Source organism: Poecilia reticulata, linkage group LG14, assembly GCF_000633615.1.
Source record: "Poecilia reticulata strain Guanapo linkage group LG14, Guppy_female_1.0+MT, whole genome shotgun sequence".
Classification (NCBI taxonomy): domain Eukaryota; kingdom Metazoa; phylum Chordata; class Actinopteri; order Cyprinodontiformes; family Poeciliidae; genus Poecilia; species Poecilia reticulata.
Window position 1 is genome coordinate 19,929,275 of NC_024344.1, and position 23,271 is coordinate 19,952,545.

Sequence of the window (23,271 nt, forward strand, 5' to 3'; positions counted from 1 at the left end):
ATCTGGAACAAACTTCCAGAAAACTGTAAAACAGCTGAAACACTGGGTGCCTTTAAATCTCAACTTAAAACCCACMTGTTTAGAGTTGCTTATGGCTAAATTAGGATTAGAGTGTGGGTTTTGAWGTCTTCGATGTTTTTAATGTTTTTACCTTTACTTTTTATCTATTTATTAATTTCTTTCTATTTCTCTTTCTCACCGTTTACATTTTAATGATGTAAAGCCCCCCGGAAAACGTCCCAGTTAAACGACGTTTAACTAAATTCCTACAGGGTTTAGAGTCCCAGTTGACGGCGTTTCAACTAAAAACCTAGAGCTTAGAGTCCTTGTCAAACGGTGTTTTTGACTAAAGTCCCACAGGGTTAGAGTCCCAGTTAAACGATGCTTAACTGAAGTCCTAAAAGGGGTGCAGGTTTTAATGTTTTTATCTTTTTTTAAAATCTTTCTCACTGTTTATTCAATGTCACATGCTGTTTTTATTTTAATTATGTAAAGCACTTTGAAATGCCTTGCTGCTGAAATGTGCTATACAAATAAAATTTGATTGATTGATTGAAGAGAGATTTTAATCGAGCGGAATAGCAAAGCGAGGCTATGTCCAGGCTAACTAACTGTGTGTGGGCAAATCGTTTAAATAAAATAACAATTTCCCTGCACTTTGTTAAGAAAACTAAACACACCATACTGTTCCATAGTCTGTCAGCTAAGAATGCACAAAAATTAAATATATAAACAATGATTAAGCATGCTTTAAGAGCAATAGAGTGAGCAGATCCTGTATGATGAGGTTGTATTAACCAAATTTTGGGTTTTCATCAGCTGAAAGCTTCAATCATGTAAATTTACAGAAATGAATTTTGAAATAAATATTTCTGTACGCAATGGAGTTTTACTTTTAAATTAAACCACTGACACAAACAACTGTTTTGTGGTTTCACTGAGACGCAGCTGTATGCGTTTTTAACTCGTTGTTCTAAACACAAATCAATGTAGCATCGAAGGCCGAACGAGTGAGGGTTCATGAAATGCGTTCATCACAAGATGCGTTCAATGATGCAACTGCTGGCATGTGCAAATGTCTGCTAAGCAAACACAGCATCCTGTGGTCATTTTTTTTTCTTTTTCTTTTTTTCTAGCAGCATTAAACTGTGGCTACAGCAGACACGATTAAACGTTCATCTACAGTAAAGCTTACTGCAGAAAGCTGGCGGAGGGAGCTGAAGCGTTCTTTCCAGGTTACAGCGGCCTTGCGGAAGGCCTCGTGGCGAAGTATGAGCTGCTCAACCTCGTCTGTTTGGGCCCGGGCCTCTTCTCCCTCTTGCTGCTTGGAGCTCATCAGTGGCTCCTTGGCTTTCAGCCAGGCTTCTGCCTTCACCGTCTCCTGGGCAAACTGGAAGTGTTCTTGCTCTGGAAGTGACCGTACACAAACAGCACACTTACCTTACATAATCATGTTATGTTTTATAATTAATGCCCACTCAACTGTAAAGCTGGTATTTACATGTTTGAGTGTGTGCGCGCATTGCGATTCGTGCTACTCCAATATGGATTGCAGCTCAAATAATAGTCCTAAAGCTAAAGTAATGTTTGATTTTTACATACAAGGGCCTCCTTGTTTATAGTCTTAGTCCATTTTCTATTGCAGCTAAAGGTCTGTGTACTTACTCCGTAGTAACCTTTCCTGGTGTTTGTCCCACTTTTCGACCAGATCCTTCTGCTTTGTGAGTAGACTGTCCAACTTCTCTTGTATCTGTTGCGACATGTTTAGGTAGTTTAAGACAGGATGGTAACTTTTTGCGATGCTGCTTTATGTGTGCCAGTAAATGTGCGTTTGTTTGCCTTCCCCACCTCCTCTGACGCTGGGTTGCCTGCAGCTATCAAAATCTTGCCGAGGTCTGCACACTGCTGGATGGTCTTGCTGCGGCCGTCTACTTTGGCTTTTAGATCCTGGTGATGTTTTATCATCACTTCCAGAGCCGTCAGGTCCCTGTGAACAAACAGGTCAAGATTGTTCAGAAAAGACTGACTGAATACTGTAAGTTCATAATAATAACCTGTGGAAGGTAAAGAATTAAATATGTGTTAAATGGCTCATGATCAAACCTGGCAACCAGCAATTTCTATTATTTTGCATCTCCAACTAGTTAAAAAGGTGTTTTAAAACGCCTAAAAAAATTTAACTTTTATAAAGAGTTTATGATAGGTTCCAGAGAAACAACCTCTTGGCAAAAATACCAGGCAGCAATATCTTAGGCTTGATAGCTTCTTGTCCAAAACATCATTCAGAATTCTCAGCACTGAGCTGGCAATTTTATTTTGTTTAAAACGAACATTGCAGAAATTTTCTATCATTACTTGCAGTTCTTAAAGCAAATAAAATGCACCTGTGATCTTCAGTATAAGCTTGTCCGTTTTTTAATTAGCATTTTTTGTCAGATATATCTTAATTATATATTTTTACAATTACAAATTAAAACCATTAAGAATATTAAAAGCTTTAACCCTTGTAGGCCAAGGTCTAAATGGCCATTCCGGCGCGCAGTATTTCTCTTCTCAGTGCGTCAGAGCTCGCTACGAAGCCATGCAGCGATCGCTAGCAAAACTACTACTAACACTACACACACCACAAACTCTAAATAACATACTTACTGTATAAAAAACCTATCGAAACACTCTTAGTAAAATCCACAGCATCAATTCTTCCTAGTCTCTTGCCGTATCCAAATCCCCCCCCCCCCGTTTGTCCCCACGTGTCTCCGTTCTACCTAGCAACAGACCGTCAACACATTTTCATTGGTTGTGTCGAAATGTGGTACAGTTAGACCCCCACACAGTAAGGCGGAAATGATCSATCATATTCCTGGCTTTATTTTCAAGTAAATAACCACAAAACCAATATAAAAACACCACTTTTATAAAGTTTGAAGTCCTTACTGTCCACCAGAGGTGAAATGAACACTCGGTATGCCGTCTGTGTTATTACGAAGCCTTATAAATGTGTCACGTGCTTGCCCGCTCCACAGCGGGCTTTGTCCAGGTAGGGTTATTTAATGTTTATTTTTATTTTTTTAGATATTAAAAAATGGTAAGTAGCACATACATGAGCTTGACTGACAGTGCAAAGACAGTCCTACTTGCTCTGATTGTTTTTTTCTGACCAGGTGTAATCCTGCAGATGGCTGCAGGACCACATGGAGGAGAAAGGAGAACTCAATTTGTTCACAGATTATCTATCTCATATTATGCTGTCAGGATATTGTGACACTTTTAATAAATATGCAAAAACCATATTTTAATAAAAGTAATCTACTGCATTGTTAAGGGGACAAAAACATGGGGCACAGTTGTTCTCTAACCTCATAACACTATTTTGACAAACGTATTGGGCCACCTGTCTAAATCTCTGGATTCATCAGATCCAGTCACTTCCATGCCTGTAGGTTTATAAAATCTGATATGTAGACATTTCTGATGGCTATACATTGTCCTGAAAGATGATTTTTTTTTCTTTGTAAAACATGTAGTGGAAACAGAACTTGTGCAACATTTCTGGTCAGAGTTCATGTCTTCTAAAAAAAATGTATTCCAGTGTAATAAACTTCTAAACCTATTTAAAAATAACTTTCTTTTGCATCTTTTATTTCTTTCATATCTATTAGTCTGATCAGACGTTCTCAGTATATATTTCACACAGAAAAGCCACTTGGCCGTGCACCGCCTCCAACCTTCATTTCCTGTGTAAATAATACTCAGGTGGAGATCATTGCTCATTTCAAGATTTCAAATCAAATGTGTTTGTAAGGCAAATGTGAAATGCAGCTGGTTTTGGAAAGAGACTACAGCGGGAACTTCATAGCCTCGTGTTAGGTCATGATAAAACCAACAGAGCACTAAAGGTTGCCTAGTTTCACACAGAATGTAAAGACGTTCCGGTCCGCTGCGTTCGCAAGAGAACGCAGAGACACTTGGTGCAACTCAATGCTCGCATGCTTTCAGCAACTTCAACACAAACTAGCGGCAGCAAAGAAACACATGTCTCACCTTGGCTCATCCCATCTTATTTGGCCCATGATGCCTTCCATCCACATTAGGTTTTCACGCACCACCGAGAAGAACTGCACCTTGTCGGTCACTGAAGTCACCTGGATGCGACTGGCCTCGCAGGAGCTCAGCAGTTCCTTCCAAGCGTCCATGACTTCCTGCTCTTTCACCATGATGGCCTCTGCCTTTTCGCCAGCGTAGATGGTCCTGAGCTGGGCAGCGTTCTCCTGGAGCTGCCTCACCTTCAAAGATACGGAAGAGACGTGAGAAGTCTAGTCGCTTGTCCGACCAAAAGACGCTTTCTTAGTTCGCACAATAACTTATTTGCAGAGGGAAGTTTTATCGCTTGCCTGCGCGACTAGCAGTTGAAGGGCATGCTCAAAGGAGTGCATGAGTCTCTGCAGGGTGGCTGGATTGGTGATGTTGGCCTGGCACGCCCTCACCTCTGGCAGCTGCTTCATCTTCCCCGTGATCTGAGCCAAGACCTACAGCACGGGAAAGCGTTGTCATCACGAGTGCTTTAAAAATAGAATCCTCTCCCGCCGTCTACCTGACGTGCGGGAGAAGGAAGAGTCACGGCACACGTCATTTGTTTTGACTCTACCTCTTTGCAGTCGGTGAAGAACTTGTGCAACTGTTGGGACGCAGCCAGCATCTGCCTGCGCGTCTCCATGAGCTCCAGGAGGTCGGCCCACGACTCGTTCAGGCCGTCCTTCCACTCGGCGATGGTGGCAGCGTCCGAGTGACCGCAGTCGATCATCTCGTTCACCATTTTGTTCACCTGCTCCATGCGCTGCTCGCCGACGCTGTTGGTTTCGGAGGCAAACTTGGTGAACCTCTCCTGAAGCACCTGGAGCACACACACGCACGCACGCATGCACGCACACACACACACACACACACACGCACGCACGCACACACACACACACACGCACGCACACACACACACACCATAAGGATCAAAAACATATTGGTACATGATAAAAGGTAAAACGCTAAATGTAATCTGTACTTCCTGTCTGTAACTGGTCATAAACAACAGCTGCACAAAATGTTGACTTTCACTGCTACACCTGATGTAGATGTTAGTGCGCGATGTTGAACTGATTGGGACAAAATGTAACTAACTTATATCTAAGTAACTTATAACTTATATCATATAACGTCACCTTCCTAAAAATAATATGTAATTTTTTATGCCAAAACTGATTTTTTTTTCTTTCATAAATCTTGGCAAAAAAGGTGGTGATTTATTTTTATGTTGACAAAATCTTTTTAGATAGAAAATGATTTAGGTTTCTGAAGTTGACAATTTATACAGTTGTCTGTATACCCAACAAAAACACAGCAGCTACACGTTTTCCTCTTGTAACACATTTTTGCTGTTTTGTGGAGTCGCTTCATCAAAATTAAATATATCAGACAGAATAGTTGTATTACTTCATTGACATATAGAATGCAGCACTCTGTTCATAATTATGATCCAAACACTAAATTTTAGATGTATTTGTTGTACAAATTTTTTATTCAAAATACTGTTCGTTGGTTTACAGTCAAGCCCAAAATAATTCAAACTACAAAACGATTCATTTGACATATTCATGCTGATTTAAATGACCATTTAACTTACAGGTATCTCTCAAGAGATAAAGTAATAGAAAAAGTGTTCATATTGCATCCATTTTAATAACAAATACCGTGTTGAAAAAGATCTATACCTTCCTCAATAATCAATATTAGACTCCCTATAAACTCAAACTCTTCCTATAATTGCTGAGGAGCTTTTGCATGTTTCCACTGATGTTTTGATGATTTATCTTTGATCATGAGCTCTGTCATGTGACGGACAGGCGACCTGTCCAGGGCGTGTCCTACCTCTAGCAGAGTGACTGCTGGAGACACACAGCAGCCACTGCTGTGAACACCAGATCTCGTCCATAAATATTTCAACAGGACAAAGTAAAACCGCACTTTGCACACATTCCTCACACGTGGCTGAGGGAGTTCCTACTGGATTCCCGACCAGTAGACGCAGCGAGGCGTTTTTCTGAAATCATTTGCAGTTTTTAACCCTTGCTGTTTCTGAATACTCACGAGTGAATGAGCAAAATTAAGACAAAGACTGAAAACAATCAACACTTTCACCTTATTCAGTACTTAACTGAATATTCGCAAATTCATGCGAAGCACAAGTCAAAGTCGGAATGAAATGCAGGTGTTGTTTTTGTCCCTTTTTTCTATTTTTGTGCCCTCAGATCATTGTACATATTCTATCCTCAGATATATTTCCTGGGGTAAAGCAGACACTGGACCCATGCTGGTGAACTAACCGTCACTTCCTCAAGGTCGTGGCCCAGCTCGGTGGAACTGGCCACGGCCTCGCGCTCAGTGATCCATTTCTCTAACTCCTCAACTTCCTTGTTGAGCTGGTAGAGCCAGTACTGCTGCTCCAGTTTGGTTTTTCTGTGCTCCACCATGTCTTTCAGGGACACATACAGTCGGTCGATGTGGGACTGCTGCTTAGTGATCTGCTCACTGTGGAAAGTAGAGAAAACGACAATGGCGCAGCCACAAACAGACAAATAATCAACCCGAGTGTGCCATAAAGAAGCGTTTGCCTCCTCTTTTCCCCTTTTTTGTGCAACACTGAAATATTTTGGATCATCAAATACATTTTCAGACAAAATTAGACCCAAAACCTAGTGATTTGTCATTGAACCTCATGTGGCAAAAATTACAGTCAAGCATTTTAACTGTCAAAGAGCCTTACGTCACTGGGAGAGTCTTACGTTCCTGTTAAGAAATTTTGTCCCACTTATTTTGAAAGGTTTGCAAAAATGAACAGCCATTTAGAGATCATGCTACAGAATCTTAATTAGATTTAAGTTAGAATCAGGCTTTTTTTTAAAATAAAAAGTTGTTTAGACTTGAGTTGTGCCTGTGCGTGGTGAGAGAAATTGGAAAAAAACAAAACAAAACAAAAAAAACACTGTATTATTCAGTGATGTTATAATTTCAATTATTATACGTAAATATTGTTGCTGTAGTTTCTTGGTTTTTGTTTTGTCTCTTGCAGGTTTAGAGGCAGGCTTCTAGGGAGGTGAGACTTGTGTTCTCTCTGTGCTTCTTTCTCTCCTCTATTCCTATATCATGTTCATTATATTGAAAATAAATCCAAAGCAATTTTAAGTGTAATTATGTGTCACATATAAGTTAAGTGTAACAAAACAAAACAAACAAATGGATATTATATTTTAGATATTTTTTTTATTTTAAGTGAGGTAGACAGCTTTTCAGGTAGGGCCAAATTGATATGGATAGCTTGTTTAATCAAAAAAGTATTTAGATTTTTTTTTTGTCTTATTTTTAATATTAAATATATTTGATGATCTGAAACATTCTAGTGAGTCAAAAAAACAAAAACAATAATAAACACAAAATAAATCTGTAAGGAGTTCAAATACTTTTTCACAGCCTGAATGAGTCCACAGCAAACCTCTCTGGGTGTCCCAGCTCCAGTAAATGCTGGCATTGCTGGGAGAGCATGCCTACGGTCTCTGCATACGTTTCCACTGTTTGCTCCAGAGCCAGGTGAGCCTTCAGCAGCTGCAGGGTGTTCGCCTCATCCTGTGAAAAGTCACCGTAATGTCAAGCTACAACAGACGTAGTGTGTTCGCCATCGACGCCCACTTGACGAGCGAACCACTCGTCCGAACGTACCGTGCCTTTCTCTTCGTTGGCAACGTGGAGCTTCTGCCCCGACAGCCAGGACTCCACCTTGGCGGCCTCGCTGTAGTACTGCTGAGACTGCAGGGCGGCGTCCAGCATCACGGAGCGCCTCTCCGTCTCCAGCTGCAGCACCTCCCAAAGCTGGCGCACGTGCCCCGCTCCCTCGCGCACGAAGTCCACCTCTGGAGTTCTTAGCGAGGCGATGATGGCGGCCCGATCCAAGACCTCCTCGATCCGAGCCCGCCGCCCCGTCAGCTCTCTCTGGAGTGTCTGCAGGATCACAGACGAGCTCTTAGGGTGAGAATGTCCACCTGTCAGCTAGCCGTAGCCAAAGGTCGGCCATGAGACGTACCTGGTGTTTTTTGACATGCTGCTGCACACTCTGGAGGTTATTCCCATAATCCTTACACGACGCTAAAGGAAGCCTTTCTTGGATCCACATCTTAAACAAAGATAAGCGCATCATTTAGTTTTCTTTTCCTTTTTTTTTTTAGAATGAACATTTAAGAATTTCAGCCACAATATGAAATATGAATGTTCCCAGTTTTATTTTTTTTAAACCTTTTTTGTAGCATGTTTTTTTTAGACACACTATAAGAATAAATGTCATTAATTCTGGTCTTTCGATGATAAACTTGGACACAACAAACAGTTTCAATGATTGTTCAAAACACAAACTGAGTGCTGAAGTTTGAATTTATCATGGAATGTCTCTGATTCACACACACTATAACGTTTGAAGGTCGTTTTAACTTGAAAATGAAAGTTCGGCAGAAAAAATTTTTTGGTTTTAACTCAGAATTTGAATTTTAACAAAGCTGAAAGGGACAGTTTTTTAGACTCTGATTGCTCATCAATCTTGAATTGGAGTTGTTTTAACTTAATATTGCGATTTAAACCAAATATTTATATCACAATATGGAAGAAAACTGCCCTCAGTACTTATTGAAAGTAAGAAGAAATTAAATTCTTGGTTCAACTTGCATGTACCTGATGATGCATTTTTATTAAATATCACAAGGAATTCTGCTCAGAAAAAATTAATTTGAACAAGGCTTAAACAATAAGACATGGTCCTCAACTGTTACAAAAATAACAGTTGTTTTAAAAGAATTTTTTGTCTTTACACACTCAAGCAGATCAATCTCACTCACAGTGCAACACAGGATACAAACACCTGCTGCAAAGCACCCTGGGAAATAGTGCTTCTTTTTCTTCTTTCGTTTTCTTTTAAGCTGTAACTTAAAAAACCCATTATTTTCTCATCTCTTGGATACATAACAAAGATAGTAAAAAAAATTAGCACAACTCACTACTGTGTGTTTACATTTCACAAACTCGGTCATTTAAATTCAAAATCTAAAACTTGCAAGATATTTTTGACTTACAGAGAAGAATTTAGGAGACAACTAATGCAGTCAAAAATACACACTCTAGCTCAAATACACATTAATCCCCAACTATTTGGATGTTTTAAAACCTTTGTGGGCTTTTAAAGGTTATACAAGCAAACCTTTCTAAGGTTTACATTTAGCATGTTTACTCTCATGAATATGCAGAACATATGCTGATCACCAGGAAGTGTAAAATACTGGGAGGACGATATACAACGATATAACTTAGCACCCGCGATGCAATTTATTAAATGTGAACCAGAATGTTTCTGCATCTACATTTAGCACATCTGAAAGGCAGGGTGCAAACTGCAGAAGCAAATATTTTACTGTCAAGTGATTCAATTCAACTCCAGTTTTTAGGGTCACATTTCAATTCATAAACAATTTTTGACTCAGAAACAATTGGAAAGTGGAGCTCTGAGGAGGAGCTGCGCCTCGAAGGCGCTGCTCGCGTCACCCGGGTGTTTGGCACAGCTGAATGGTTGCCACGGGGATTAAAGGATTTCTCAAACATGCATTAAAGAATCAAAGCAACACACAAGGTATGTTTTTGATGAGGGAATAACATCATGACATAATGGAAAGCTCAAATAAGTTTATTTTATATACCTTTCAAATGTTTTTACTATTCTGTTGTAGCACTTTGAGATACTTATTCAAACTAAAGGGTTAGGGTTTGGATTAAATCCTCATAGGGCGGTCCATACCACTTTTTCAATTCAATTCAAAATTATCTTACTAATCCCAAAGGGAAATGAAATGTTGTTATAACTCATTATTTAAGTTTCTCCAGAGATTTGTTGTGGTCTACAAGGAATGCCTGCACATTGCCGAAGTTGTTAACGAAATATTCAAAATATATATAAAAAATTATGCACCTACTTCCTGTTTTAGAAATGATTTGAAGTTTCTTATTCTTTGTAAAATTGTATCCTGAAAAAATACTGGCTGAAATGCATTATTAAAAGCCCAAATTAAGATGGTATTCAGGTCCAGGATGAGTGGATGCGGCTTCTGACTAAAACCATAAAGCATGTGTGTCTTATCACCAGCAGCTGAGTGATGGATTTTCATCAAGCAAGAGGAAACTCACAATTTCATCCTCCAGATCCTGGGCAACCTGGTGCATTTCCTTGGAAGCCAGCAGGATGCGGCGCCGCTCCTTCAGAGGCTCGATGAGGCGAACGATGCGGGTCTCCACCTCACCCGACTGCTCGCCGCCCTCCTTCTCACCCGCCACCAGGCCTCGCTGGGGAAGGCTGAGGCCCTGCAGGCCTCCCAGCTCCCCCATGTCCTTGTAGAAGTCCCCGATCTGAGACTCCATCGCCTGCAGAGAAGAGGAGAGGAAGGTCATGTTGCAGCCACTGTATGTGAAAAGTGGACAGAGCGCATCAGCTGTTTTCCTGTCAGAACATATCAGGGTTACATAATAGTTTGCCTCACTTGAAGAATAAAAAAGCACACGAGGCATTTTTTTTTTTTTTTAGTGCCACTGAACATTACGTTTGAGAACATGCCACCGCTGAGCAAACTGAAATGTTTCAGACGGAGCTGTATGGTACCTCGAGAACTACCTGTTGAACAAGCGCATAACTGTAAGGTAGCACAAAATGATTATGTTTCAAAATCTGACAAGTGTGAGCTGCGTTTCTATACAGACGCCCAAAATTAATGCTTTGCAGAGCCGACTGTCACTGCTTGAGCTTCAGCTTCTACCAGCGTTGCACATTTAATAGCCGAAAGGATTGTCTTTTCTTCGTGAAATAGCACAACCTCAGTCAAGTTTTGCCCCAGATTCTCAATTGAATTTAGATCAAAACACTGATATGGACATTCTACCATATCAATACGATTCCAACCAAACCATTCCACTGTGGAGCTGGATGTATGTTCAGGGTCGTTGTCCTGTTGCCAGGTGAACTGCCACTCCAGTGTTACATCTCCCTTCTTCTCTGTGATGTCCTGGATTTAATCCCACCGACTCTGACTAACTTCTTTGTTCCGGCTCATTAAAGCATGATGCCGCCACCATCATGCTACACACTGAGGACAATTTGTCCAAACTGATATCCATCAGGGGTTCACTGATTGCTCATCCCGATCTTTATGATTAGTCTGTTTAGTCTGCCTTTGTCCGATTTTGGCCCATACCAATTGTTCTGACCTGAAATATAGGGACAAAGTTGCTTAGTTGGCAACAGTGGGGTGTTGGGCGGTTCTGTCAGTCAGCTCTCTCTCAGCAGAGCAAAAGGGAAAAGGAGATAGTGGCTGATTTTCAGGCCTTTGCAGAGTTAGATAAGCTTGATGGATAAGATCAGTTTCTCATGGAACTGATTGGAACTGATTGTGTAAAGCCATAGGAAAATGTGTTGGTGCACCCCTAATATCCAGTGTTGTTTCTTTCAGCAATTATAATTAATGCTTTACATTTTGGACAAAAGGTTCAGTTTTGGTCTTTTTTCCACAGGTTTGCAGCGTCCCTGAAGTGGCCTATGGTAAACTGCAAACCTGACATCATAAGGCTTTCTTCTTACCAGCTAGAATTGTCCAGCTGTCACATGCACAGATTCTCCCAGCTGACTTGTGCTTCTCTGACTAATGCTCTCCTTTCAGCTTAGGTGGACGGTCATGTCTGTCCATCCGCTTCCCATTTTCAGATGATATCATGGACGTTTGTAGCTGCTTGTTGTAATGTGATGAAATGCGTAGAAGTTGACAAGTAAATTTTAGTAAGCCGCTGTGCACAGACGGCAATCTGAGTGAGACACACAGTCACATTCATGAAATTAGAGCGTATGTCCTTCTGATGAGGCTCGTTTCAAAAACACAACCTTTAAACTTCCAGCATGTAAATTTTATTTAAAAAAATGTTCACATATTTGTTAAAACTATCATAATGTCATAATGTTGTGACACTATCAGACAGATAAAATGTGAACGCTGTTCCCAGTTCTAACTGCAGAAATACACTCTGTCAGAAGCAACCAATCAGAGACAGGAGGACCATCTTAGTGCTGTCAATCACCCTCTTGTATGCGCTACTTACGTTATCCCCCCACTTCCCTCGCTCTCAGCTGGTTCACCACAATGTTCACCACAAATGCTAAGGCTAGTTAGCATAGGTACCAATGATGGCGGATAAACAGTTAATCTACAGGGTGGGCCATAAGTTTCCATAAGTAGGAGAATGTAACATTTCTTTTATATTTCAGACACCCAAGATGATGCGTTTGACATAAGAGCAAAGAATTTAAATTATGCCGACGGCTGGCTTGGGAAGCGGTCGCATGGCTGCACGTAACTCTAACAGAAAACATGGAACGAGCATCACACACACAGCAATGTGGCAAAGCTTATGTGCAAGTTTCAGAAATCTGGAAATGTTGCAGATCAACCACAAAGTGGTCCAAGACATGCAGCGATTACACAGAGTCCCACAAAAATAAAAACGGTTGTCCAATATAAAATGTTTATTTTTTTCTATGTATGGAAGCTTATGACCCACCCTGTATATAACGTGTTTCACTCAGGGTTAGAGTTCCTAATATAAACTGACTTTTTAAAATAATATTTCAATTTATTGAATGGGTCTGCATTTAATTTTAAAGTAAAATTACATTTAAAATTGATTGAATTTAACTTAATACATGGAGGATGACAGTTTCCTCTTTGGCAAACTGCTGCTGAGGAGAAGGTTTGGATCATCTGAGATGTTTTGTTGCTGCTCATTGACAGACTGATAGGTGCTGTAAATGTCTCCTCGGGGCGACCCAGTAAGGCGCTGGCGCTTACCTGGAATTTCTGGAGCTGTTCATTGAAGGTGGGCAGGTGGTGTGCCTGTTCCAGCTGTGGGGGCTGCTGCTCCAGGTGGGACAGCTGGCTGTCGAGGTCCGAGTAGCTCTTCACTGCCGGCTCCGGCTTGTTGTTCTCAAAGAGTTGGCGGGCCTTGGCCTTGGTGGTGGTCTCCAGGTCTGACCAGCACTCTCTGATCTCCTCCAGCTTCTGCTGCACGACCGGACGCAGCTCCGGCTTCTCCTGGATCAGCTCCTGACCCTCCTGGGTGGAGAAAGTCAAAATGAGCAAGCAGTTATTAAAATGCATTATTTTACTGTGAGCCACAACGTGTCGAGTTTATAAAATGTTATCGGCGGCAAAAGGCCTGCATTGGTTCACTGGTTCCTCCTCAGTCTGCACACAGACAGTCTTTAATGTCAGGCTTTGCTTCGAGGGAAGGTTCTTATGCTCTCAAGTGATTGTTGCCCCAATTTGTACCACACTAGAAATCCATCAACAGCACAACTTGTTCACTGTCAGCCATTTTACATGTCAAATCCAGCTTACAATCACATTCAATAAATGCCATAAATATAATTTTTTAATTACTGGAATTTATCACTTTTCGGCTACCAGAGGAATACAGCCCACTTTCCCAGGATGCAACAGTGCCTACTGAGAGAAAAAGTATCCACATCCCTTGAAATCTTTCACATTTTGTCTGGTTCCAACCTCAAACTTGAATTTATTTTATTGGAACAACTAGGGAAAACCAAATGGAAATACAAAAATGCACAAAAAGTGAATTTTGCATGATAAGTGGCTTTTAATTTGTGGGTATCAGAGTGAAGGGTGTTGAATTCAAATACCACGTTTGACTGATTCTTACAAAAACGATTGAAAACCACACATTTACTTCCACTTCCAGGGCGACTGTGGCTCTGTGGGTAGTCATCTTGTGATCGGAAGGTTGTAGGTTCGATTCCAGCTTCTTCCTGCCACATGTCGATAAACCCCTGCGCAAGGCACTTAACCCCAAATTGCCCACCGATCTGTTTGTTAATGTGACTCTAGTAAAGCGCTTTGGTTTGAGTGGTCAAAATGATTGCATTAGCGCTATACAAGTTCAGTTCATTTGCTTCATAATCATGACTTTACGTAATTTGTGTGTGCATGAATATTTCTCCCAGGCACCACATAACAAAGCAAAAACCTGTGGATCTTTGTTACAGTATCACAGGAACGACCTGAGCGAATAACAGATGATGCCAGAAACAGAGTGAGTGCCTAAAATAGCTGGGCATAACAGATCTCCATCCTAAGGCGGGAGGCCCCCCTACATGCTCACAAGCAGGTGTAGAAAAAAAAAAGCATCTTTTGGCCTTGAGTTGACCTAAAAATCATCCATGGTATTTCTAACAAACCCCTGTTATATCCTCCCCATTGTTCTTCTCCGCTCCCTTTTCCTCCCAGAAACACCAGGCTCTGTGAATAATGTGATTTGGATGAGATGATAGAAGCTTGTGGAATTGACTTTTGAAGGAAGGAAGCCCTGTGTGCGCTCCGGTCTGCAGTGCAACGTCAAATAAAAGGCACATTTTCTCTACGTTAAAAGAAGGCGGGAGCTACACGCGATGAAACGTGCGCCTCGACCGCCGCTTCGCTCTGTAATCTCTCGCACAGTTGAACCTGAGGTATATCCTATGGCTTTCATAATGCAGTGCTGCATTCCCTCTCTTGGCACAGGCTCTCTGCTCAACTGCTGCTAGCACTCACACTCTCAAACATCCCTCTCTTGCTCCTATCTTTACTCAGCCTCGCTTTCCCTCCCATAATGCAGAGCCAGCAGAAAGCAAGCGGCTCCCTCTCCTCTCCTTCGCTCTCTCCTCCGTCTCTTGGCTTTACGGACACGCGAGGTGAGGCAGAAGGAGAAGGAATCAGAGAGGGGAGGAGGAGAGGAGAAGAAGAGCGAGGGAGGGAGGGTGCAGAGAGGAAGCAGACTAGAGGAAGAAGGCGAGCGAAAGGCGAAAGAATCAAAGGTTTATAGAACAGGAATGAGGCTGTTGTGATGCTGCACTCCCGGAGAACAGTGTGATCCAATGGGCATTTGTGAAACGAATCTTCAAGGCGCTTATGGCAAACATAGTGGGATATTTTAAAGGCCAGCACACATAAATCACAGTCTCATGGCGGCAGCGTGCAGCCAAATTCTGCTGGCTTTCTTGCAATGCTGACGCAGCATAGCTGAACAGTAGGTGGGATGAAAGGGCTTATTTTATACAAACAACAATGACTGCCCACCAAATATGCCCATTTGCGCTGTTATCAGCACATTTACAGCGTTTCATTTTGCAATTTTCTCTCTTCGGACGTGTTAAAACATGTCTTCCAAAATCGAACGGGACCAAAATATCCTACCGTCCGTTTCACTGTGCACTTTTTTAGTCAATGTTTGATTTTACTGCATTTTTTCTTTTTTAGCTGTGTAGCAATCATCCCAGGAGGAATTCAAGCCCAATTGAACTTCTTGGGTTTACGAAGCTCTACATTTAATTTTTAACTTTATCAGATGTGGTACATCTCAGAATTGCTGAGAAGCAGTAGATCTGGCTGTTTTAAACTGGAATCAGGTCTAATTCTTATATGTTATGAGAGCAGAAGTTGAGAGGCCAAAAACGCTTTATCTCAGCGAAAGAAGTGAAAAATGGACCATCTGTGAAATCGCAGCTCTACATTCAATTTTAATTGAGGCTTTGGGATCTTGAAGGTTTCCAATGGACTTTTATTTCAGTTTTCCCCAAAATATTATCTACAAATTGTTTTAGCAAGATCTAGTTAAAAAACAAAACAAAAAAAAAACATTTGTCTTAGTTACTACAACCCAAGTTGTAGCAGTGCCACAGAGAGTGCAGCAGAGACTGTGGAGGTGAATCCTCAACTAATACTGGGTGTGAACCATGTTGATGCAAAGTACAAAATGTTTCCTTGGTGACTAAGGTGCAGTCCAATCGAACTCTAATTTGTTTGTCTAGAAAGCCTGGCACAATTAGCTAGGTGTGAATACATAAAATGCAAACTCTGGTCCGCCTACAAACCTAGATGTTGGTTGGGTTGAAGTGATCTCTGGAGCGGTGTGAATACATACGTGAACTCCAAGAAACCGCTCCAAAAGCAGGAAATGGACTATCGCGCAGAGCATTCTGGGTAATAACAACCAAAACAATCACTTGTGTCTAGAGCTGGTGGGAGAAATGGCTCGTGGTAGTTTGCGAAAGATGAAAGAGAAATCCTACAACCGTAAGGATTGTTTCGCATTTTGCAATGAAGGAAGTTGCGCTCAGTGTCTTGTTAAGAGGTTCTGGTGTCATTTTCTTCAGTGGTTCTTGGTGCAACATGCCCACAGGTGAGGAGGTAAAAAATGTTTTCCAGAGTTAAGGCTTGTTTGGCACAGCGAAGTGTAAAAGCAAACCCCAGCAGCTGAAAATGTAACAAACGTTTTCATTTTGCTACCCAATAATTGAACTTAATCTAGGAGACTATGAGCTGTGATAACCCCATAGGTTTCTACAATATGACCAATCAAGGCATGTGTCAGAATGTGTTGCAGTTGTCAGTGAAAAGCAGCATTTAAAAGACACTTTCAAGCCAACTTCTAGACATGTTCTGCATGCCTTGGTGTTTATTATAGTTAAATGTAATGGAGGGTTGAAGTTACCTCCAATGCTACGGCTCTGGACCTCGAAGCAAGAGAATGACAGATGCAAGTTTGCAGTTGGTAGGAAGTGAAATGTCCCAAATCGTAAAGTTTGTGTCACACTGCTTCCTTTACTTTACCACGCATGTTGGCATAGCTAAAAACCTGGGTAAAGCAGGACTAAACTTTAAGAAATAAAGTGCTTTCACTGAAACAGCCATGACTGATTATGATGCAACCCTGTAGCATATTGTGTGCTTATTGGGATTAAGGACAAGACATTACAGTCTGGACGGATTAAATTACTTTGGCAGTGAAGTCAACGTCAGTTTTTTTTCTTTTCCGTTCCAAATGACAATCTGGGGATGAAAGTCCAGGGTGCCCAAGTTCAGCCCTAGAAAACGACTATCCTCCAACGTTTAGATGGATCCATTCAACAAAACACCTCTAAGTATCCTGGGGATGCAATATATTCCCAGATCAACATGTCTAATACCAGACTATATTGGAAAACAAGTTCACATCAGAGGCGGAATACATAGTTTTTCTTTCTTCGTTGTTTTGTTATCTTTATAGAGATTCCTGTTTGTTTCATTTCCTAAAAGAAATGTCTTAGTTGAATCAAACAGAAATTAAATATGACACAGGTATAACAAATGTTGGGGCTTGTTTGTGAATAAATGATTTCGCTGAGCAAAAAACATCTGATATTAAACCTCAGACTAAAGGCTAACTTATTTGTGTTCTGCTTAACATTTTCCTTAACAATAATAATTAAATATTGATTGCGATAGTTTCATTTACATTTCTTAGCCAGGGTGTGACCACCTAAATCTTTTTTTTTTTTTTCAGATACAAAAATAGATTTATGTGGTTGTATTGTGTGAAGCTCGGAAAATTATTCAGGGTTCAGAAACTTTACACCTGCATGACTGAAGATGACAATAAAGACACGGTTCAATTTTTACATTCACTTGAAATTTGAAATGAATCTCTAATTTTGTTCATGTTCTATTTCTGATACATATTCGTAAAATTTGTAAGGAACCAGTCTGCTTTGTAGCAGTTCTGTAGTGTTTCTGCTGCCTTATTGGTAATTCCCATCTTGTCCATTTTCAAGAGAAAAAATAAAATAAAAAATCAAAGCTCATAAAAAATGTCAAAAAATATGTGAAGCACAATCACAAAATGTGAAAATATGTATATGTAATAGATTCAAATATGTGAAGCTGTGAGCTGCAGATTTACGCCCTTCCTGGATTAGTAAGTCAAAGTTCATGCAACAGAACTAGCAATAAGTAGGAAGGTGGAAAAAAAACTTGTTTATAAAAAAGAAATAAATGAAATGAATGTATCAAATACAGTTATAACACCAAAGCCTTTTGGAGTCACAGGGTGAATAACGGGGTCCAAACTAAACACCTGAGGAAGAAGTTACGCTCCATTTAGAGACAAACACCGACAGTAAGCAGAGGCGTCTTATAGCCGAAGCAGGACATAAAAGCTCTGAACTGATTTATGATAACATGATACGCGAATGCCTTCCAGGAGACACTCTGGTTATGAATCTATGGATGTTCGAAATCTGAACATAAGTAAAAGGAGCATTTAAAAGAAGGAAGGAGGCTGTTCTTTTTTCTGACCGGAAGAAACATTTTGAAGTAGCTCAGCCAGAGTTCCTACTTTTGATTGTGATAGAGTCTGTGGAAGAGGCTAAAGATTAGTATGATGGCAAAGAGGCGTTAAACAAGTGACTTGAAAACACTGCATCAGATACTTCATAATTTGTAGTTAGTCTTAGAAGTCAACGACAAAATCTTTTGCCAAGAAAAAAACGGCGAGTCATTTTTGTTGTGAGCATCAATCAGCTGTCTGCAGCAGCTCAGAGAGACAGTTCAACAGTCAGTCCAACTCAAAACTCTTATGATGAAAGGTGACCTGTCAATAATTCCAAGAAGTGGCAGAAATTTTTATAGAAAAGTCATTGCAAAACTCTTAAATACCTCTTAAACTTATCCACAGTTTGTTACACAATAACCATAAACATAGCATGAATCCATCTGTCCTGTGTTAGGCCTCACAGGTTTGGAAGAGAACATTAGAGAACAAACAGCATCACAAAAACTAAGGTACACAGCAGACAAGTCAGGGAGGAAGAAGTTACAGAGCTACCTTTAAGAGGTCATCTAGAAATGGACAGAATACGGCAAAGACTGGCAGGAAGAAAGCCTTAAAAACCTTAAAAAGACCGGTTCAATGATCGCCACAAGCCATGTAGGACAGAGAAAAACATGTGGATGAGGGTCAAATGACACCAAGGCTTTCCATTTTTGGCCTCCTCTGGGTTTCCATGGTGTCCAGAAAGCCAAAATCAAGTCTCGAATTTGACTAAAGTATTTCAGGTTCTGGATACGTATGGCAAAAGAAACCGATGAGCGGAAATATTTGTAATTCCAAACTTTACATCTACGTCTAATATGTAAGTCCTTCCTTTTTGTTCTTTTGTTTCCAACCAATTCTTTATTTAAAGCCTGACCGCTATGAATGCAACATATTTGCAGTGAATCTCGGTGCTTACACTTTCAGAACTTGAACATGACAACTTGTAGGACTTTTGAAGATGCTGTGTGTGTGATGGAAAACTAAAAGGACCAAGACCATAAAGCTTAAAGTCGTAGCTACAACTGAATGGTTTAGATGACTCCACAATGATGTATTAGAATAGCCCAGTCAAATTCCAGACTTAAGTCCATTTAAGACTTGATAAATGAATGACAATGAAAGTACTAACTCAGAGGTTAATACAAATGCATGTTACACTTTTCAGATACTCAGGTTTTCCTCCTTTTCTCTTTTTGATCATTTCAAGGAAAAATAAAGACCACCAGGTCAGAAATCTTTTATAAGAAGAATATAAAATCAAGCAATAGAAGACGTATTGTATTCTTCAACTTTTTTTTTAATATGCTGAAGTATCTGAAGAAGCTGCTTCTGTAAATTTATTTATTTACTCGGTTACCAAATTTTGAAGTTTTATGTGAGATTTTATAATTGCAGTACATACACAGAAGGCACAGAAATTTGTTTTTTTTTAGTAGCACATGGATAATATCCATGCGCTTAAAGAGAAACGGGACTTCCTCGTGAAAGTTATATTTTATTCACATGACATTTTATTAGTTAATCTATAGCTAATAAACAGAATTTGCTCAGGCTCCATCCTTGTTTATGTGCTAGAGTGCTGAGCTTGGAGCTCGTGCCGAGGCTTGGCACAAGGTCAACTGTGAGTCTTCTCACTGTAACAGAGAAGCACCCACAGATCCCCCACATGCACGCGTCGGCCCGGAGCTGTGCGGCCGGCTTCATGTGCTGAGTAAGTGCTGCGAGAGAACAGAGGCGCAGGCCGCAACGGGAACGCTCCGAGAGGACGATGAATTCTCTGAACACAACAGGAAGCGGCGTCCTCCTCTCTCGCCGTCTCTCGAGTAGCGACAGAGACGGATGGCTGGATTAGGTAAGGCTAGCAGGGCCTGAGTGACACGACGGGCTCCGTAGCTATCTGTTTGGACGCGACACAGGGAAACTCCCGGCAGCCGGCACCGGAGAGACAGTCTATGAGGCAGCCATCTTCTGCACTTAGTGTAAGGCCTCACTTTAGATTCCTGGTTTATTATTATTTTTTTGCATCAAAAAGTTTATCCAAATGTGCTAATGAATAAGCAATAAAACGGCATCATTTTTCACTTTGTTTATGTCTGCAGCTGAAATGGGATGAAATATGTGATATGATGGAATGAAATCAAATAGGTAAAGAAAAAAAAAGTACAAAAGTGCAATAACAGTAGCTGTGTTTCTATTACAAATGTGCACAAATCTCTGTCAATATTTTGCTAATGTCGGAAAAAAAACAACACAATTTTGCAATCGCGGCGTTCTGTTAAATGAGAAATTAAAAGAAATGAAAATCACACTTGAATAATCTAGTTCATGCAATAAGCTGTTAAAAATAATGGCAGCGATTTATGTATAACAACTACATGAGATATATTCATAATTCAGTCATGTTGCCAACATTCATCATCTATCAGCCATCTGTGGAGACATTTGCATGTTGGTCAGGCATTGGAATGACCCCTTATAACCGGGAGCGGCTACTTGTGCTGTGTTTTGGGGAAATTATAATCTGCAATTTCACAAAAGATTCAAGTTCTGTTCATTGGCACAGAATTGTCAATGAACTGTGCGACGCTTTTGAGAGCCGGCTGCTTATTGTCCGAAAAACATCCTCCAAACCATCATCCTCCTACAACTTCCTGTTGTCTTCTTCATCGTTTTCACCAGTAGTAACATCCAGCTGTTGATCAAATGATATGTATGATATGAATAAAGTGTTTCCATTGCAGTTTTGCGAATTACATCTATTTTGATTTGACTGAAAAAGCACCTCATCCTAGCACAAATTAAGAGAATTTATTTTCGTAATTTCATCCATCCATTCATCCATTTTCTTGCACCCTTGTCCCTTAGTGGGGTTGGGAGGGTTGCTGGTACCTATCTCCAGCTAACGTTCCGGGCGAGTGGTGGGGTACACCCTGGACAGGTCGCCAGTCTTTCTCAGGGCAACACAGAGACACACAGGACAAACAACCATGCACACACACACTCAAACCTAGGGACAAGACAAAAGCTTCAGTCTAGAAAAGAATATGTTAAAGTTGAATCACAATATCCATTGGAGAGATTGGCCTAAAGCAGCGGTGTCACTCAGCCAAGACGCTTAAAACTAAACCGTGTATAACAGTAACAACACTACAAACCAGCTGTCGAGAATGGTGGATATCAGGGTAATGTGTGAGTCCAAACAGGGTTATCAAGAGGACAATGATCCCAAACACAGCAACGAACCCACACAATAGCAGAATAAGAAAAGTATCAGGGTTTTGTAATGGCCCAGTCAAAGTACAGCCCTGTGCTGGTTCTTAGACATGACTTTTACATTTCGGCTTCAAGATTCGTTTGATAAGTAAGAACAATATGTAAATGGTGTAGTGTAACTAGCTATTTGGATTTATTGAGCATGGCTAAAGCAGTGCTGAGATTAAAATCTGGTAAATAAATGTAATTTGTGTTTTCCTGGATAAATCAACTATTTCCAGTCAAAGTAAAATCAGTGTGGTATAGCTCCTATCATGTTGAGTCAAGTGCAGAAGTGATGGAGGGCACAAACGAAATAAGGCATAATGTTAGGATTTCTAAAACTCTCAGTTTTCTGCTCTCCAGTTAGCCTTTTCTCATTTTGATTTTCTGCAGCTCTCAAGTCAAACTCTGATTAGCACAAAAAGACCTAAAGCGGCACAAGAATCTCAAATTTTTCCCCAAATGTTCATGAAAATATCACAAAAATATGATTATTTTTTTCTTCTTTATAAAATTAAGACCAGCGGTGTGAATGCTACAGCAAATTAACTTTTATCAGGAAATGTCCAATTAGTGTACATTTGTTTTGTTCAGGTTTGGGCAAAGAATTTGTTTTGTCAAACCAATAAACAAGGAATATGTGTAAAACAGAAAACCAATTGTTCCTGTGTTCCCCTGAATATTTCAAACACCTCCACATGGGTAACAGTTGAAGAGAGATTGTTTCCCCTGCTCTGAACTTCAGCTTACAAAACTCAAAATAATAAAAATAAATAGGTCTGCCTGTATTCCAACACTTACTGAAGAACTGAAGACACAAAGCAAATTCAGGTTTGTTTGGGGGGGGTTTTTGCCCCAAAACTAAGAAGAACACATTGCACACACATGGACAACCAAAGCTTTTCCTCATTAGATAATAAACTTTAGTAGTGTTGACTCCAAGGCTGTGGTTATAATTAGTTTCCCTGGTATCTAATGAATATTTTATTACACAGCTTACTACCACAATGGTGTGCAAAAATCTATAAAGTCTAATCAATTTTTTAATGTATTCAAAGGAAATAAATAATTAAGACACAAGGAAATATCAACAAACACTCTTATATTATAAGGGATGTAAATACATTGCATGTTGGTCAAAGTCTACAAAGGTTTGCTGCGTTTTCAAGAAAGAAAAGGTTTCTGTGTGACATTTTGTGGATACTCGTGTTGCTAGGGCTTTGGACAGCAGTACACCACTTCTTGATTTATCTAGATTGCAGTCATTTTTAGAGATCAGTCAAAGATTGTAGTAAGTCTATTAATGATTTACTACAATAAGTCATCAATACATGGGCCCCTGATTACCAGCAGCAAGTTCTACTAAGGTTTAAAAGGGACATGGTTTAAATCTAACAGTTTCCACCAAACTGCTCTCTGGTTGTGCAGGAGTGACTGAAGTTCACTCCTGTAGGGAGCAAAGAGCAACACAGATTTTGCTGCACACTGACGCTAAGCTGGCTGATAGACGGCCTCCAAGATGGACGAATTGAATAAATTTGAAATATTTATGAAAAAAAAAAAAAGACATTCATGGTGTGAGCACAGACAACCACATAACCAGCAAATATCAACTTGTTAAGCTTAAAGTTTTTCTACAAAGAGCAGAACGGCTGAATAAGAGACTGAAAAAAACCACCTAGCAGATGTTGAGTCTATACTTTTGTGCCATTATAGCTC

At 40.3% G+C, this 23,271-nt stretch overlaps 1 protein-coding gene across 3 annotated transcripts in view; it reads right to left on the reverse strand.

Annotated features, from left to right (window-relative positions):
* The window catches only part of sptbn4a (spectrin, beta, non-erythrocytic 4a), a 37,608-nt gene that overhangs the window by 9,217 nt on the left and 5,120 nt on the right, over positions 1-23,271 (reverse strand). For all 3 annotated transcript variants that reach the window (XM_008428325.2, XM_008428324.2, XM_008428323.2), the window contains 12 exons: positions 12,960-13,223; positions 10,261-10,494; positions 8,123-8,212; positions 7,762-8,040; positions 7,538-7,668; positions 6,372-6,576; positions 4,646-4,891; positions 4,392-4,526; positions 4,042-4,283; positions 1,849-1,987; positions 1,666-1,750; positions 1,196-1,407 (listed from right to left, as the gene is read on the reverse strand). In XM_008428325.2, the coding sequence (XP_008426547.1) occupies positions 1,196-1,407; positions 1,666-1,750; positions 1,849-1,987; positions 4,042-4,283; positions 4,392-4,526; positions 4,646-4,891; positions 6,372-6,576; positions 7,538-7,668; positions 7,762-8,040; positions 8,123-8,212; positions 10,261-10,494; positions 12,960-13,223 (2,262 nt within the window). The remainder of the gene's footprint in view (positions 1-1,195; positions 1,408-1,665; positions 1,751-1,848; positions 1,988-4,041; positions 4,284-4,391; positions 4,527-4,645; positions 4,892-6,371; positions 6,577-7,537; positions 7,669-7,761; positions 8,041-8,122; positions 8,213-10,260; positions 10,495-12,959; positions 13,224-23,271) is intronic.